General features: G+C 38.5%; 1 protein-coding gene across 1 annotated transcript in view; it reads right to left on the bottom strand.

Annotated features, from left to right (window-relative positions):
• LOC149111565 (uncharacterized) overlaps positions 1 to 16,628 on the bottom strand; it is a 30,951-nt gene extending 14,323 nt beyond the window's left edge. The window contains exons 1-3 of the mRNA XM_089288824.1: positions 16,375 to 16,628; positions 14,903 to 14,947; positions 249 to 418 (exon numbers count right to left, since the gene is read on the bottom strand). Coding sequence (XP_089144950.1) covers positions 249 to 321 — 73 coding nt within the window. The 5' untranslated portion in view covers positions 322 to 418; positions 14,903 to 14,947; positions 16,375 to 16,628. The remainder of the gene's footprint in view (positions 1 to 248; positions 419 to 14,902; positions 14,948 to 16,374) is intronic.
• Positions 16,629 to 17,139: the final 511 nt, after the last annotated feature.

Raw genomic sequence — 17,139 nt, 5'->3', positions numbered from 1 at the left:
TACACATTGTATCAGTAGTGTACTCTTTTCTGGTATTTTTGTGGTGCATTAACATCAAGTTCCAAATAAAATAGTTTTATGTTCCATTGCATGCATTTCTCGTCGTTTGAAGCCCGTCTCTGGGACAATGACTAACTATTGTGCATAGCTCGTAACTTACTTGAAAATAATCCAGTTACTTTCCATGTATTTATTGTAAATGTTCACTACACGCTATCAGTAATATGCTGCATGAGCTGCAGACTTACCTCTTGATATGACAAGCAGAGTGAATGTCGCGAAGAAGTATACCATAGCTTGTTGCTTGGAAGACGGCAACATCATTAATGAGTTTACACTCGAGCTCTCTTACAATTACTGCAGGAATGGTTGGATCGTGTTTTTTTTCCAAAGTGATCTTTTTAAGCTGTTTGAAGGACTGTGTACAGAGAAAAAGTGAAAAAGAAGAGAGGTTTTACTGAATCACTCACAGTTTATACGCACATAATCTTGTTTGCTTTCGTAACAGTCTCAAGAAGAGATTTACCATTGACTTCAGCATAATAACCGGCTGGAACCATAGGGTTTAGAGCCACTTAGAAGTTTTTAAAATTTAACCCTACGTAAACTTTGTCAAAAGTTGCATATTGTCCTGCTTATTAAAATTTGATGACATAAAACTGATTTCATCGCACCCTTTATTAATTATAAGCCCCTAAAGCTGTAATTAAGATTGCTTTTAGCAGGTTATACTGTTGCTATGGTAACCTACTGCGTCGCAAAAATGATAACGTGTTCACCAATGATTGGGCAGTTTTTTGATACCATGATTGTAGCATCAAGTGATAAAGAGTGGTTATAACGACCCATCAAAATCTAAGTGCTGGAAACTGTTTTAAGCCACCTTAAGACGGCCACAAGTGTTTTAGTTATGTAAATATTAGGTATTACTTTCTATAAATAAAGATCGCTTGATTCAAATAAAATACGCACGCTGATTGGTTGAAAATTGTGTTTCTAATTAACAATAAGATAATAAGTGCGAGATTTGTATCGCGTGATAGTTTACGAGGGCGCAGCCAGAGTCAACTATCACGAATAGAAATCTAGAGCGAATAATTTAATTGTTTTAGTATAAATCTACTACTCGTTCAAAACTTTATCCAAATTCTCTTCACAGACACTTCGAAAACGCAAAGAAGCGGTCGTCATTTTGGTAACAGCCCCACACTGTTGAGCTATCTACAACAGAATAGATAGTGAGTAGCGTAGCCAATCAGAGAACGGCATTCAAAATAGTAGATTTATACTAAAACTCGATAGAAACACGGTACATGTTTTTGATTTCTTAATTGGTGTTAAGAGATTGAGATGCAAGGCACCTTCGTGGAAGAAGATTGCCTGGGTTGCTATTAATGATTATATTAAATATAAATGGAAACATGCAGGCAGCCTCTCTCCACCGTCACGCGCTCGCAAAGCAAATCGAAATTATCCGATACCATTTGTAGCCAAGGGAACAGTTGGGGTCACCATGGTAAGACAGATAAAAGCGATTAGACTCGAACAAACCAGGAGAATTTTCCGGGCCCTTCGTATTAGTGATTTAAACTCTTTTGTGGTCAGGCCTGTGGTTGAGAAAAATTTCTGACGCGTTAATGTCTTTCGAAAGTTGTGTAGAAACCCATTTTAGAATAAAATCACCGGTCGAATTGCTTTATCTTTGCATACGCGCGGCTCCACTTGAACCTGGACTTTTTGTGCTCGATCTAAAGGCTAAAATATCGATCGTTCCGAAAAACAAAATTAATTATTTTCGTTTGATATGAACGTCATAAACGACCTTCCAAAGTCATTAATTTCACAATTATAAATAGCATTCATAGTTCATTCTAGATAATTATTTGTTATGATTATTACTATGACTAGTTTTGCTTTAGGCACATCTAAACAGACGGTTGTCATGGCTTTGGAGATCTGAGCTAAACTTGCTTTTTTTATTTTATATTTTAAAGAAATAAACCCCTAAAAGTACTAAACCCGTGTCTTAATTGTTCATTTTTGTCGAAAAGTAATTATAGCTTTAATTCATCATTTAGATTAACCATTTATAAAGTATAATTGGCTGGTCGGCCAAAAATACACGTTGCTTTGTTAACGTGGTCTTTTGCATAATTAGCTTCAAAACAGTTAATAAATAGCGCATCTAAATACACACTAACCCTCAACTTAAAGAGTTTGATCAACCAAACTGTTACTTACTAATTCTCTCGATTTCTCTTATTATAAAGACCGATTGATTATACCAAGTTTTCCTTGCGCAGATGCCAGGTTTTTAATAGCCTTTTCCTTCTGTTTTCTTCTAAGCAGCGAAGTTGAACATCTCCTAGAAAATTAATGTTTTGCAGTCGCAGAAGCATATATTTCTAAATCGCTTCAGTATGTACGTAATGTGTGCGAAAAATTGAAACTCGTGCAAAACTCACTGAATATGATATAAACTTGTTTATCCTCCATTTTCACTGACTAGTATTTCAATATATTACATCAAGAGAAAAAGCGAAAAGAAAGAAAGCGAATAACGTCTTAAAAGGCGAGATCTACTGCATTAATTAGAAGAAGCCGAAGAAAATTAAGAGGCCGGATTCAGCCAGATAATATCGCTTATTTGAGCTACAAGTCACGGTCGAAGTCTGAAGAGAGTGACCACTTACGATTGCTTCAGAGGTTCGGTCAATACGTATGAGTAGCAGGAAAAAAAAAATCACGTTCTTAACTCGGAGCGATGAAAATATATGTACATATCAGTTATATCCGGTGTCAAAATGTAGGTTTTGCCTTCATTAAAAAAATGTGGAGCGATCGAACAAAAATCGCTCTCGGAGGAAAAAAATCTTTCCAATAAAAAAATTCGCGGACAATTTTCTGTTGTATGTTTAACTTCATGAAGTTATTTTCCAAATATTCTGGCAAACAAACAACTCCTGTTGACTTATGATTCGGACAGTCGCGTTTAGACGCCTTAAAAAATTCGACAACTGATATTATTTCAAAATTCTTGATCTAGTTTGATAGCCAGCTCTATAGGTGTTAATTTTTATATAGGGGTTTGGGTATCTACAGCGAGCTAAATTGTTTGGACGCGAGACACCCCTAAAGGTATACGGTAACCTCAAGTCGACGATCTATATCGCTCTGTAACATTAAAACTTGGAGGAAAATATATCACGGCTTACCTCAAAAAGTGCTCCCCAAGTAAGCGACAAGTATAGAATGTCCAACTAACAAACGCTGAAATTTTGTGAATTCACATGCAACAAGGAAAACAAATTATTTTCCGGGAAACAATTTAAAAGCTGACAACTCATTGGCAAAACATTTAGGTTATGAGCATTTACGTGTTTAAAACTAAGGCCTAGCAAATTCCATCACATTACCAAACAAAACAAATTGCTGCGAGTTGATCTTTGACTTTTGTTTACCTTCGAGGCTTTTCTGAAAAGTAATTTACTTCGTACATTTTATTTACAGCAAGTAGATATAGTGAGTACCTTTAGATGGACGCTGAACAAAGCTGCGTACGCTGATGCAATGGGTGGCGCTGAGGTACGGTTTCCCAGTTGTCTACGAGTGGCATTACCCCGGAAAATTATACATTCGTCTAATGACAATCATTCATTTTTTTTTAAACGGACGCCGCGGAATGCTTTCACTCTGGCAAGAGGTCATTTGTATGACATCGGAACCCATGCGTAAAAGGATGAAAACCGATTGCTCAGGGTTTACATATATTCACATATTATGTGAATGTTTAAATATATATATTGAAACTATTTTATGTAAATGTTGGAATATGTGATAATTTAATTTCTCTTATATACCGAACGAAAATCTCGCCGATGATCAGCGGCGAGGTAATTCTGTCTGTATAATAAAGGGACCAAAATCTCGCCGATGATCAGCGGCGAGGTAATTCTGTCTGTATAATAAGGAACCAAAATCTCGCCGATGATCAGCGGCGAGGTAATTCTGTCTGTATAGTAAGGAACCAAAATCTCGCCGATGATCAGCGGCGAGGTAATTCTGTCTGTATAGTAAGGAACCAAAATCTCGCCGATGATCAGCGGCGAGGTAGTTCTGTCTGTATAATAAAGGAACCAAAATCTCGCCGATGATCAGCGGCGAGGTAGTTCTGTCTGTATATTAAAGGAACCAAAATCTCGCCAATGTTCAGCGGCGAGGTAGTTCTGTCTGTATAATAAAGGAACCAAAATCTCGCCGATGTTCAGCGGCGAGGTAATTCTGTCTGTATAATAAAGGAACCAAAATCTCGCCGATGTTCAGCGGCGAGGTAGTTCTGTCTGTATATTAAAGGAACCAAAATCTCGCCGATGTTCAGCGGCGAGGTAATTCTGTCTGTATAATAAAGGAACCAAAATCTCGCCGATGTTCAGCGGCGAGGTAATTCTGTCTGTATAGTAAGGAACCAAAATCTCGCCGATGATCAGCGGCGAGGTAATTCTGTCTGTATAATAAAGGAACCAAAATCTCGCCGATGATCAGCGGCGAGGTAGTTCTGTCTGTATAATAAAGGAACCAAAATCTCGCCAATGTTCAGCGGCGAGGTAGTTCTGTCTGTATAATAAAGGAACCAAAATCTCGCCGATGTTCAGCGGCGAGGTAATTCTGTCTGTATAATAAAGGAAGCAAAATCTCGCCGATGTTCAGCGGCGAGGTAGTTCTGTCTGTATATTAAAGGAACCAAAATCTCGCCGATGTTCAGCGGCGAGCTAATTCTGTCTGTATAATAAAGGAACCAAAATCTCGCCGATGATCAGCGGCGAGGTAATTCTGTCTGTATAGTAAGGAACCAAAATCTCGCCGATGATCAGCGGCGAGGTAATTCTGTCTGTATAATAAAGGAACCAAAATCTCGCCGATGTTCAGCGGCGAGGTAGTTCTGTCTGTATAATAAAGGAACCAAAATCTCGCCAATGTTCAGCGGCGAGGTAGTTCTGTCTGTATAATAAAGGAACCAAAATCTCGCCGATGTTCAGCGGCGAGGTAATTCTGTCTGTATAATAAAGGAACCAAAATCTCGCCGATGTTCAGCGGCGAGGTAGTTCTGTCTGTATAATAAAGGAACCAAAATCTCGCCGATGTTCAGCGGCGAGGTAATTCTGTCTGTATAATAGGGGAACCAAAATCTCGCCGATGTTCAGCGGCGAGGTAGTTCTGTCTGTATAATAAAGGAACCAAAATCTCGCCGATGTTCAGCGGCGAGGTAATTCTGTCTGTATAATAAAGGAACCAAAATCTCGCCGATGTTCAGCGGCGAGGTAGTTCTGTCTGTATAATAAAGGAACCAAAATCTCGCCGATGTTCAGCGGCGAGGTAGTTCTGTCTGTATAATAAAGGAACCAAAATCTCGCCGATGTTCAGCGGCGAGGTAATTCTGTCTGTATAATAAGGAACCAAAATCTCGCCGATGTTCAGCGGCGAGCTAATTCTGTCTGTATAATAAGGAACCAAAATCTCGCCGATGTTCAGCGGCGAGGTAGCTCTGTCTGTATAATAAAGGAACCAAAATCTCGCCGATGTTCAGCGGCGAGGTAGTTCTGTCTGTATAATAAAGGAACCAAAATCTCGCCGATGTTCAGCGGCGACGTAGTTCTGTCTGTATAATAAAGGAACCAAAATCTCGCCGATGTTCAGCGGCGAGGTAGTTCTGTCTGTATAATAAAGGAACCAAAATCTCGCCGATGTTCAGCGGCGAGGTAGTTCTGTCTGTATAATAAAGGAACCAAAATCTCGCCGATGTTCAGCGGCGAGGTAGTTCTGTCTGTATATTAAAGGAACCAAAATCTCGCCGATGATCAGCGGCGAGGTAATTCTGTCTGTATAATAAAGGAACCAAAATCTCGCCGATGATCAGCGGCGAGGTAGTTCTGTCTGTATATTAAAGGAACCAAAATCTCGCCGATGATCAGCGGCGAGGTAGTTCTGTCTGTATAATAAAGGAACCAAAATCTCGCCGATGATCAGCGGCGAGGTAGTTCTGTCTGTATAATAAAGGAACCAAAATCTCGCCGATGTTCAGCGGCGAGGTAATTCTGTCTGTATAATAGGGGAACCAAAATCTCGCCGATGTTCAGCGGCGAGGTAGTTCTGTCTGTATAATAAAGGAACCAAAATCTCGCCGATGTTCAGCGGCGAGGTAATTCTGTCTGTATAATAGGGGAACCAAAATCTCGCCGATGTTCAGCGGCGAGGTAGTTCTGTCTGTATAATAAAGGAACCAAAATCTCGCCGATGTTCAGCGGCGAGGTAGTTCTGTCTGTATAATAAAGGAACCAAAATCTCGCCGATGTTCAGCGGCGAGGTAGTTCTGTCTGTATAATAAAGGAACCAAAATTTCGCCGATGTTCAGCGGCGAGGTAGTTCTGTCTGTATATTAAAGGAACCAAAATCTCGCCGATGTTCAGCGGCGAGGTAATTCTGTCTGTATAATAAGGAACCAAAATCTCGCCGATGTTCAGCGGCGAGCTAATTTTGTCTGTATAATAAGGAACCAAAATCTCGCCGATGTTCAGTGGTCGCGAGTACAATGAATTTACCACACGACTAAAAATGTAATGAAATTAATTCGGATTATTAGGAAATTTTAAAAACGATTTGTGCATTTTCGTTTACGTCATTACTACTGTGTCTAGGAATGTTCACAAAAGCCTACACCTTACTCTCTGAGGAAACCTGGGAGAAAGGACCAAACACAAACAACCCGGTAGAAAGTATTAATAAGCAATCAATTCCAGAAAAAGGAAACAGTCTCGCACCCTTGCTGGAGAACATATATCGGGAAGACAGAGTGCAGGCAGCCAAAGTTGTAGCAGCAGGAAAGAATGTTTCGCTGTCTTATCGTGACAACTCTGAAGAAGCAAGAGGGAGGCGAAACGATAATCGCAGAAGGAAACGAAGATATCATGCTCCTAAAGAAGACGGTAGGGAATTCTCTAAAAAATAAAAGTTTTTAGTGATATCAATTGGGATTACTCAATTGTCGAGCCTTCTTAAATTCCTCGACCATAGTATTTTTCTGAAAGCTTTTCGAGATGATAATACTGACGGATAATGTGAGACCATGCATTATTGTTATCACATATGAAGCTCGTTCTAGTGGTACGGGTATGGAACGCCAGAACTGTCTTATGATACTTTTTTTTATTATATTGGGTGGTTATGTCATTATATTGAGTAGTTATGCTTTTTTCTTTTATGATATAAGCTTGCAACAATGGAATCAGTCAAATATCATAGACCAAAATTATTTTGTACCTTGTCTCTTTTTAGTGCAGAGTGCACTATTGGGATGGTTATGGGGGTTGCCTGCCGCTAAGGAACTAAGGCGCTATGGCACTATGGCCCTATGGCGCTAAGGTGTAAACTTTAATGTTTGTTTAATTAATTAATTTCAATTAATTAATTAGTCTAGAGGCAAGGAAGTAATGGGAGTAGGGTGGGAAAGGTACATATGTACTCTACGTAAAACACATTCCATCGCCATCGCTTAACTTTGAACATCGAAAAGCTATATATTTGTTTCAGGTAACCCCTTGCTCTCCTTGTGGTACCATTCTCCTTAGAACAAAACTAATTTGCCCTAAACGCATGCGTAGATTAGTTAGGGTTCGTGGCTTCTATATTAGGTGAAGGATACATTGCATACGGAATCACGCACAAATGTTGAGTGGTTTTCCTTATGGTAGAGCTCAACATGTAAGACGCATGCGTTCTAGCATTGTTAGTGTTATACACTATCTTTACACGCAGTATTTTATATATCGTGTCATGTGACCAAAGACGGCAGTTATTTTTTCAGGTAGCGCCAGTTGTCCCTTTTTATTGCAAAAGTGAAACGTTACTGTGGCTGCGTAGCTTTTAGAGTTACAAACAGGTCGGTTCAACAAATATCATCTGCTGTTTTCAATCTACAATAGTGTGCTTGTCAGAGTTCAAATATATTGCTTCTCCTTAGCGACTTGTTTATTTCTTGCCTTAATTGTGTCTGTAAGAGAGACCAAAAAGTTCTCAAGTTAGTGGCGTTAATACTCCGCAAATTGTGAATTTGTAACAAAAGAGACCAGGAAAATGCTCAAATATTGCTGCAGACGCCGTGGCACCTAATGAAAGCGCAAATTAATTTAATCAGTCTTTGAGGAGACTCATTCATATCGGCCAAGTAGCGCTGTTTATCTTCAATACTTTTCGTTGAAAAGCTTCTCAGCCATCAATATCGTTGTGTGTTAATTTTGAATTGTTTTATTGTTAACAACAAAGGTGGCAACAGAAAAAGAAAGTGGTATTTCGTGACTATCTGATAATTAAATTAGTTCTTGTTCATCGGTAAAGATTTGCATTTTTAGTAAAACATCGTCTCTGTTCCGTTTCTTCATCACTACATTAGATATTTAACTTTCTTTCATTTATCTCCAAAAAACAAGGACATCTTCCGTATGTTTTGGAGAAAACAGGGGTTTCATATTACATGGCTTTGCGAGGAAAACAAAAGTATCAAGTTACAAAGTTGGCGTGAAGAGCTAAATTGTCACGTTTGCTGCTTCAGCGTATTGTTGAATTTAAAATGAACGAAAATCAACTTAAAGCACCAGTAGTAATTAATTTGTGCGTAATGTTTGGACCTTGAATGAAAATACAACCTTGAAACATACACACTGCAAAGGGGAAAAGCCGTAGCAGACTACCAAGGTAGACACAAACCGGAAGTGAACCGAGTAGGGGTGAGTACTTATGGGACTACTGTACCAGAGCTATCAATTGCGCTCTGCACTATCTGAGATTGTCTCACTAGTTAGTGCAGAGTGCACTATTGGGATGGTTATGGGGGTTGCCTGCCGCTAAGGAACTAAGGCGCTATGGCGCTATGGCGCTATGGCGCTATGGCACTATGGCACTATGGCCCTATGGCGCTAAGGTGTAAACTTTAATGTTTGTTTAATTAATTAATTTCAATTAATTAATTAGTCTAGAGGCAAGGAAGTAGTGGGAGTAGGGTGGGAAAGGTACATGTGTACTCTACGTAAAACATATTCCATCGCCGTCGCTTAACTTTGAACATCGCAAAGCTATATATTTGTTTCAGGTAACCCCTTGCTCTCCTTGTGGTACCATTCTCCTTAGAACAAAACTAATTTGCCCTAAACGCATGTGTAGATTAGTTAGGGTTCGTGGCTTCTATATTAGGTGAAGGATACATTGGATACGGAATCACGCACAAATGTTGAGTGGTTTTCCTTATGGTAGAGCTCAACATGTAAGACGCATGCGTTCTAGCATTGATAGTGTTATACACTATCTTTACACGCAGTATTTTATATATCGTGTCATGTGACCAAGGACGGCAGTTATTTTTCAGGTAGCGCCAATTGTCCCTTTTTATTGCAAAAGTGAAACGTTACTGTGGCTGCGTAGCTTTTAGAATTACAAACAGGTCGGTTCAACAAATATCATCTGCTGTTTTCAATCTACAATAGTGTGCTTGTCAGGGTTCAAATATATTGCTTCTCCTTAGCGACTTGTTTATTTCTTGCCTTAATTGTGTCTGTAAGAGAGACCAAAAAGTTCTCAAGTTAAAGGCTTTAATACTCCGCAAATTGTAAATTTGTAACAAAAGAAACCAGGAAAATGCTCAAATATTGCTGCAGACGCCGTGGCACCTAATGAAAGCGCAAATTAATTTAATCAGTCTTTGAGGAGACTCATTCATATCGGCCAAGTAGCGCTGTTTATCTTCAATACTTTTCGTTGAAACGCTTCTCAGCCATCAATATCGTTGTGTGTTAATTTTGAATTGTTTTATTGTTAACAACAAAGGTGGCAACAGAAAAAGAAAGTGGTATTTCGTGACTATCTGATAATTAAATTAGTTCTTGTTCATCGGTAAAAATTTGCATTTTTAGTAAAACATCGTCTCTGTTCCGTTTCTTCATCACTACATCAGATATTTAACTTTCTGTCATTTATCTCCAAAAAACAAGCACATCTTCCGTATGTTTTGGAGAAAACAGGGGTTTCATATTACATGGCTTTGCGAGGAAAACAAGAGTATCAAGTTACAAAGTTGGCGTGAAGAGCTAAATTGTCACGTTTGCTGCTTCAGCGTATTGTTGAATTTAAAATGAACGAAAATCAACTTAAAGCACCAGTAGTAATTAATTTGTGCGTAATGTTTGGACCTTGAATGAAAATACAACCTTGAAACATACACACTGCAAAGGGGAAAAGCCGTAGCAGACTGCCAAGGTAGACACAAACCGGAAGTGAACCGAGCAGGGGTGAGTACTTATGGGACTACTGTACCAGAGCTATCAATTGCGCTCTGCACTATCTGAGATTGTCTCACTAGTTTTATGTATCGAAGCCGAAAAATAACTACCCGTTTTAAGCAAACAAAGATATTTATTCCAGCCCGTATCAGTAAAAATCCAGTGTTGATTCAGTACCTCGCATATACTGTAAGTCCTGCAAGCGTTGTAGGGACAATTGATCGGACCCCTCACGGTGAAAAGGTAAATCGAAATTCCGGCACTGATTTCAAAGCTATTGTATAATGTCAATAGCTTTGAAATCAGTGCCGGAATTTCGATTTACCTTTTCACCGTGAGGGGGTCCGATGAATTGCGCAATATAAATATATATCTTATAGATGGTTTTCACTGTCACGAAACAAAAAAATCAATCAAGAACTATTCAGGGGATAAAGTCAAGAAATTGTAGTGTTATAGAAAATAGATAAAGAAGACACTTCTCCAAGTTTGAGGCCTCTGCGTTTTCCCAAACTTCAGATATTCGTCGAAATGTTTTGCGCAAATTTACAGAGCCCAGTATGGAGCCGCCATGTTGGTGGAGCTCTGTGCTCCACCAACATGGCGGCCGAACATCTGGAACTTACTTTGGCCATCTAGGCGACTGATTGTATGAACTGAACCAACAAACATTTACACAAGCACTTTTCCTAACACTTTGAATCCTTAAAAGGCTAAACATCGTTACATAAGTGTATATTTTTCCACAAATGCGATTGGAGCGGTATGTCACGCACCGCCATAACTTTAAACTACGCTGGTTTTCAAACCAAGAACGCTTTTCAGCTCAGAGGTTGCAAACAGATATAGATTTAGATTCCCTTATGCCTGATGAGGATAAAAACTTTCGTGGCTCTTTTGTTTTGGATTTTGGAATTTGATGACGTCACGTGAAAACCATCTATTAGATGTTTTGGTGTGTAGTATCGTTGTATATTTTTTCGAGTTGTGCCGTATTTTTACGAGCGTGTAGGGCGAGTCAAAATACAAACAACGAGTAAATATATACAGTGATACTACACGCCAAAACATCTAATAAGTGATTTATTATCCAACAACTGTAGTCAATAAATTTATCAGTGAAAGAGGGAGAGTGTGACAGTTTTGCATGCACGTGTCTACCTGTCCCGCAAACAGCTTTAATTTCTGATAACTTAATAAAGATGGTGAATTTTAAGCTCGGTAATTAAATGTGAAGGTGAATTAATCAACATGACACGAACGTGGGACAAAGGAAAATTCTGAGTCCCCGACAGGAATCGAACCCATGACCTCCCGAACACCGGGCGGGCGCTCTATCCACTGAGCTACGAGAACTCGTAGCTCAGTGGATAGAGCGCCCGCCCGGTGTTCGGGAGGTCATGGGTTCGATTCCTGTCGGGGACTCAGAATTTTCCTTTGTCCCACGTTCGTGTCATGTTGATTAATTCACCTTCACAGGTTTAATTTCTACTGTACAAATAACTGTATAATATCGCTGTATATCTGTACTCGTTTTGCGCGATATTTGGACGGTGTACGCTGCAGTTGGATAATAAAATTGGTTAAACGGACGGTCCAGATTATTTCATCTATCTTTGAAAAGTTGTTAAAAAATCTCTATGACCTAAAGAAATTATTGTTTAATCAAAATAATATTATAGCGATATTAAATTCGTTTATTCGTTTGTTCATTTAGTGGATCCTGAGGGGAAGTAGGTCAATACTTCGTATGTGAATCTCATCGTTGGTCAATAACTTTCAGTAGAATACCTGTGTAACATGCTGATACAAGAAAACAATACGTAAAAGTTTACATGGAATCCACACTCTTAACAGCTAAACTACAGGCGACGGCAAAAGAGTGGAATTTTAGGGAATTTTATTTCTAGAATAATTAGTCGAAATGTTTATTAACAGCAAAAACTAGTTTGCTCATTTAATGTGTTTCATTTGTTGTCTGTTGGCCTGCCAAACACTCAGTTAACCGAAACCAATGATTTCAGTGAATGGTATGCACCTTTTAAGGGCGAGTTAAACCTCGTCATGAACGGGCTGAAATGCGACTTAAAGACAATGGAATTACAAAAAACACAAACAGTTTGTTCATAAGTGTAAAATCTAGTCAAGTAATATTTACATCCCATGAGGCATAATAATTGAAGAAGAAGAAGAAGAAGAAGAAGAAGAAGAAGATACAGTTTAAAAGAAATATTAACGCTATAACATGATGACGTTTCGACGTCATCCTGTCGCCATTATGAAATACAGATTTCAAATGTCATTCAGTTCAGATATATACTAGCTTAGGTGTTAAGGAGTCAAGCAAAATGTCAAGAAAATTGTCAAGAACAATGTCAGCTAATTAAACTTTTTTGCTCGAATAGAGTGTACTGCCTGATCTATGAGTGGCTGCTAATCGAAGAAAAGAGACCAGACTTAATCACACAAGTGGACTCTATTCGGACAAAAGTGCTTGTTGTTTGCTGTTCGTCTCTACCACTATACAAATTTCCTCACGGACGAGATTCCAAATGAACCATCTTACCTTCTCTACTCGCATTTTATGCGAACAGATTTCTGGTTAAGTAGTCGGACGTGCTTAGAGCGAAAGATTAAGACCGTGGGAAACGCTTTCTTCCATGACCGTATAATATCGATCTTTGAACTTTATTAGTCAAAAGAAGAAGAGATCGGGTAGATGAATGTCTTGATCTAAAACCAAACTGATACTCATATTAAATATTTGGGACTTATTTTTTGATAGTAATCTGAACTAGAAAGCACATCTACACGAATTGAGTAAAAAGATTCAAGAGGTTTTGGAGTACTGTCTAAAATTACATGTTATATTATATATTCTGGATTTTGCTTATTGTCCGTTGTCACGCGTTGAGCATGTGACATCGGCCAATCCGCAAACATTTGGATTTGAGTTTCATCTGAGATCATTACCATGTGTATTTAGTAGACGATCTATCAGCAAGTCGGTTGCTTTACTTCTAGCTGCAGCTACACCGTGCTGACGAGACCCAACCAGGCTGAAACAGCTGTCTACGGTTGCAATTCTTGGCTTTCAGTTTGACTCTATCATGTAGCCTGTAGTTGTCGCTTTAAGCTTTCTACGTTTAATCAGCGTTGCTTCATTGTTATGTTTCTATTTTTGGCTGATCAGATTTATTACTTTATTTCTAGGTATTTAGTGATTCATAAATTAATAACAATAAAATTAGCGATAAGACGGAGCAACGTTTCGATGACATCGTGACACCATTTACTGCTTTATTCTGTTCACTTATTCATAGTTTTTTTTTTTTTCCCCTCATTTTGTCTCCTTACTGCCCCCCTCCCTCTTTTAAGTCTTTAATACTGCCAACCAATTTCTTTAATAATTTAATTTCACTAAGCTCGATTAGCTCCGTTTTAAGTTATTCTGGGCGAATTTGCCTCATTTCCTGTTTCAACCATCTTTTTTGTAACTAAGAGTTTTTCTGGTTTGGTAATAAAGGGTGTGTTGTTGTACTTTCCGAAGGTTTCCGAAGATTACCGAAGACGTACGATGTCCGAAGAAGATTCGTTCATGCGCCAACAAATTAAAGGACACTGAAAGGGAGTGAAAGGGTCAAACATCACATCAAACATACTCGCGTCATCGATACCATCGCAGTGATATTATCGCAATTTTACACGTGTTCACTTGCGGCTTTTCTCAGGGCTGGAAATCTTGTTAAACACTGCAGTTTACATCATAAAAATCATCGCAAATTCTTTGAAAGATGGGTGGAATTTGCTTTTCGAGTTATAATGACCCGTTGTGTTGCGAGAACTTTCATCAAACTTTCATCAAACTTTCATCAAACTTTCATGTACAGTAAGGTTTATCTTCGTAGATGACGCCGTCTTCATCTGACGAAACTATTCTTTTCAGATTTGATTTGCAGCTATTTGCGCTAGAGTCTAAACATATTGGTGAACGGTTTAATTCTTAGTCCTCTTTCATTGATCGCAAACCATACAGAAATGCTTGTAGATTCTTGGATACGCCAATGTGCCCCGCTAAAAAGTGACAACGAGAATGAATTTGGCACAAACCCCACATCGTGTTTGGCAAATTACTTAGTTCAATCATCCCGATATATCTGACTGTAGTTTGTTTGATACCTAACGCTCGTTTTGAAATGTACTATCAAGACCTTTAGCAAAACAATCTTGACTACGGTTCATTTACAAATGAAATCTCTTTAAACTAAAACCAGAGCTCGTTACTCTGATCACGGTATAAACGTTTCTCCTCAAGCTGAATAGAATTCTAATTTTTAGTCAAAGATTCCCATTCAATGGAAAAAAATCATATTTGGTACTGCAATTGAAAATGTTCCAAAGAAGACACAGATCGACCGCCAGACAATACGGCCTGAAACGTCAGCAACATGTGGCTAACTTGAGTATGGTATCATTCGAGGTATGATAAGGATCTCACCTCGAAATCCAAAAAAATTGCCAAAAGTTAAGCCGAATTATCATATTTTTTACTGATTTAGAAACTGGATATCAGTACTTACCACTCTGTGTTATAAAGGGAAATCTCATCTACATGGGAGCGGCCCCTGAAAAATAATCAGTGAAAATTTCGCTCTTTGAGCGAGATATGGAAATTGTCAATGAAAAGTCATTTCCTAGAAAAGATAAATAACGACGCTTGGGATATTTGTGAAAACATTGATGAGCACAGTTGAAGACTTTGTAAACTTGCAGGTGTTTTTAAGTTGATTTTCAACACAGTTTCTTGGAAATTTGTTCAAGAAATGCAAATTTCGTTGACAACTCTGTTTGCTTTAAGTCTGTAACTGCAGGAAGCAGATCAAATCCTTCTTGAATTTTCTGCTTGGCGAGATTAAAGAAAATTTAGTCTCACTCTGGACTGACATATGACTTAAAGAGTACCGCATGTTAATTATTTTTTCCGCACAGAAAGCCGTTTGACATTAGCCAGCAATTGAGAAACATCCCGTTACAAATTCGAGACGAAACAATGAAAATAACACTTTTTTGAAGAAGTGAAACAGGACCGACATTTTAAAGATGGAGTGCATTAGAAAACTGGAAGATAAGATTGTCAGTTTTACGGCTATATTTAGCCACATTCTGTCAGGCTAGTATATATTCAGATCGCCCAATACTTTAATCACTGTAGTCTGCTGAGAACTACTGTCACTTCCATACCGTTTATTTCTGGTGAGGAGCTGTCTTAATTTCAAAGACCGCGAAATAGTTCATTAATCACCAACTCTCTTGCTTGAAAACTCTGCCTTAACTCATAATCTAGCGGTTCTCAAAAAAAAAAAAAAAAAAAAAAATTCAATCCCTTCGTATTAACCTCTCGACGTTTGTTGGTGGTCAAAAGAAGGACTTTCGCGCAAAGACTGTGTGCTGTGAGTGAGTGAGCGTTTAGTTTATCCCACAATTAAAGCCTGTTTAAACACGTCGCCAATTCAGTTCAAATTGACTCTTTCACATAGTAAAATCTCACCTAGTCTTTCAGAAACCAGTCATGGAATGAAATGAACTTTTTTATTTCTGCGAGCTAGAACACAGTAAACCACAAAATAGTTCTTGCAGTCTATTCCGTCAATAACGGTTTCTTAGCGACTATCATCTGCAAGAGCTCCGTAGAAGCAATGATCGCGACACTTTTAACCACCTGCGTGGATTTAAATAAATTTCATACCATAAGACATAACGCATAAATTCACGATGCCGCATGCAAGAATAAAACTAGGCCTAAAAAACATCTAAAAGAGAGCCATTGTGGCGAAAATCCTTCATAAACCTTCCTTTCAAGTAAACCTTCGATAGAAATGTTTTACTTTCTGTCCTTTGCTTTGTGGTTCTCCGAATATTAACTATGTCCGACTTCGGTTTTGCATAACAGTTATTCAGGAGTACTTAATGAACTTCGTCAAACTGTCTACACACCTGACTTTTTCGCATGAAACCCGGGGAAGAAACAAACAAACAAGTGAGAGTAACTTACCAAATTCGGAGACCGGAAGATCTGTTTGTTACAAAAACCGTTGGAGACACAACAAGCCTCGATTATCGTCTTCCCATATAATTTATGCCTGAAACTGGACACTCATATCTTTGTTTTCGCCTACGCATTAATTGAATGTGGAAAACAGTTTTATAGGCTGACAACTGTTCAAAAAATATGAATTTGTGGAGAGGAATGGAAACACAACCTCATTATCTAAGCGGAATTGAAGTGAGCTGAATTGCAATGACGTTTGCGTCAAAGCATGCAAGATGTTCTCATTTAATTACAAGCTGAATATATTTTGGATAATTACGAGTCAGTCGAAAAGCGTTCGTGGAAATGAAAGGAAACCTGAAAGATCTTATTATCTCAGTTTGAAAAAATATATATAATTGAGAATTTCCATGTCTCGGTTTTAACTTCAACCAAACTTTTCGCAAAGTTCTTGCAACTTAACGAAACGAACAGGACAGAAAGTGTAGAATAAACTCTTAAATAAACTCTTAAATGATTATTTTTTCATTCCTATTTTCTAGTTTTCATGACACCAGCATTAATTTCGCAGAATGTTACCCAGTTCCCTAACTTGCTCACCCGGTAAGTCTTGCAAGGAACTTTTCCTGTTGTAACTCGCTCCCGACTTATTGGACCATTCTAGTCCCTTTCGCGAGCTAATTAAACCACGAACAAGAATGGTTCGGCCCACCAACTGATGGTTTCACTCCATAACTTAGTTACGTCATAAGAGAGTGAGGAGAGAGA

The sequence above is a fragment of the Orbicella faveolata genome, unplaced genomic scaffold (genome assembly GCF_042242905.1).
Source record: "Orbicella faveolata isolate gen_17 unplaced genomic scaffold, um_ofav_v1 contig_2, whole genome shotgun sequence".
Classification (NCBI taxonomy): domain Eukaryota; kingdom Metazoa; phylum Cnidaria; class Anthozoa; order Scleractinia; family Merulinidae; genus Orbicella; species Orbicella faveolata.
The sequence above is the reverse complement of the archived record's forward strand: the minus strand, read 5'-3'. Positions and strand labels throughout refer to the sequence as shown.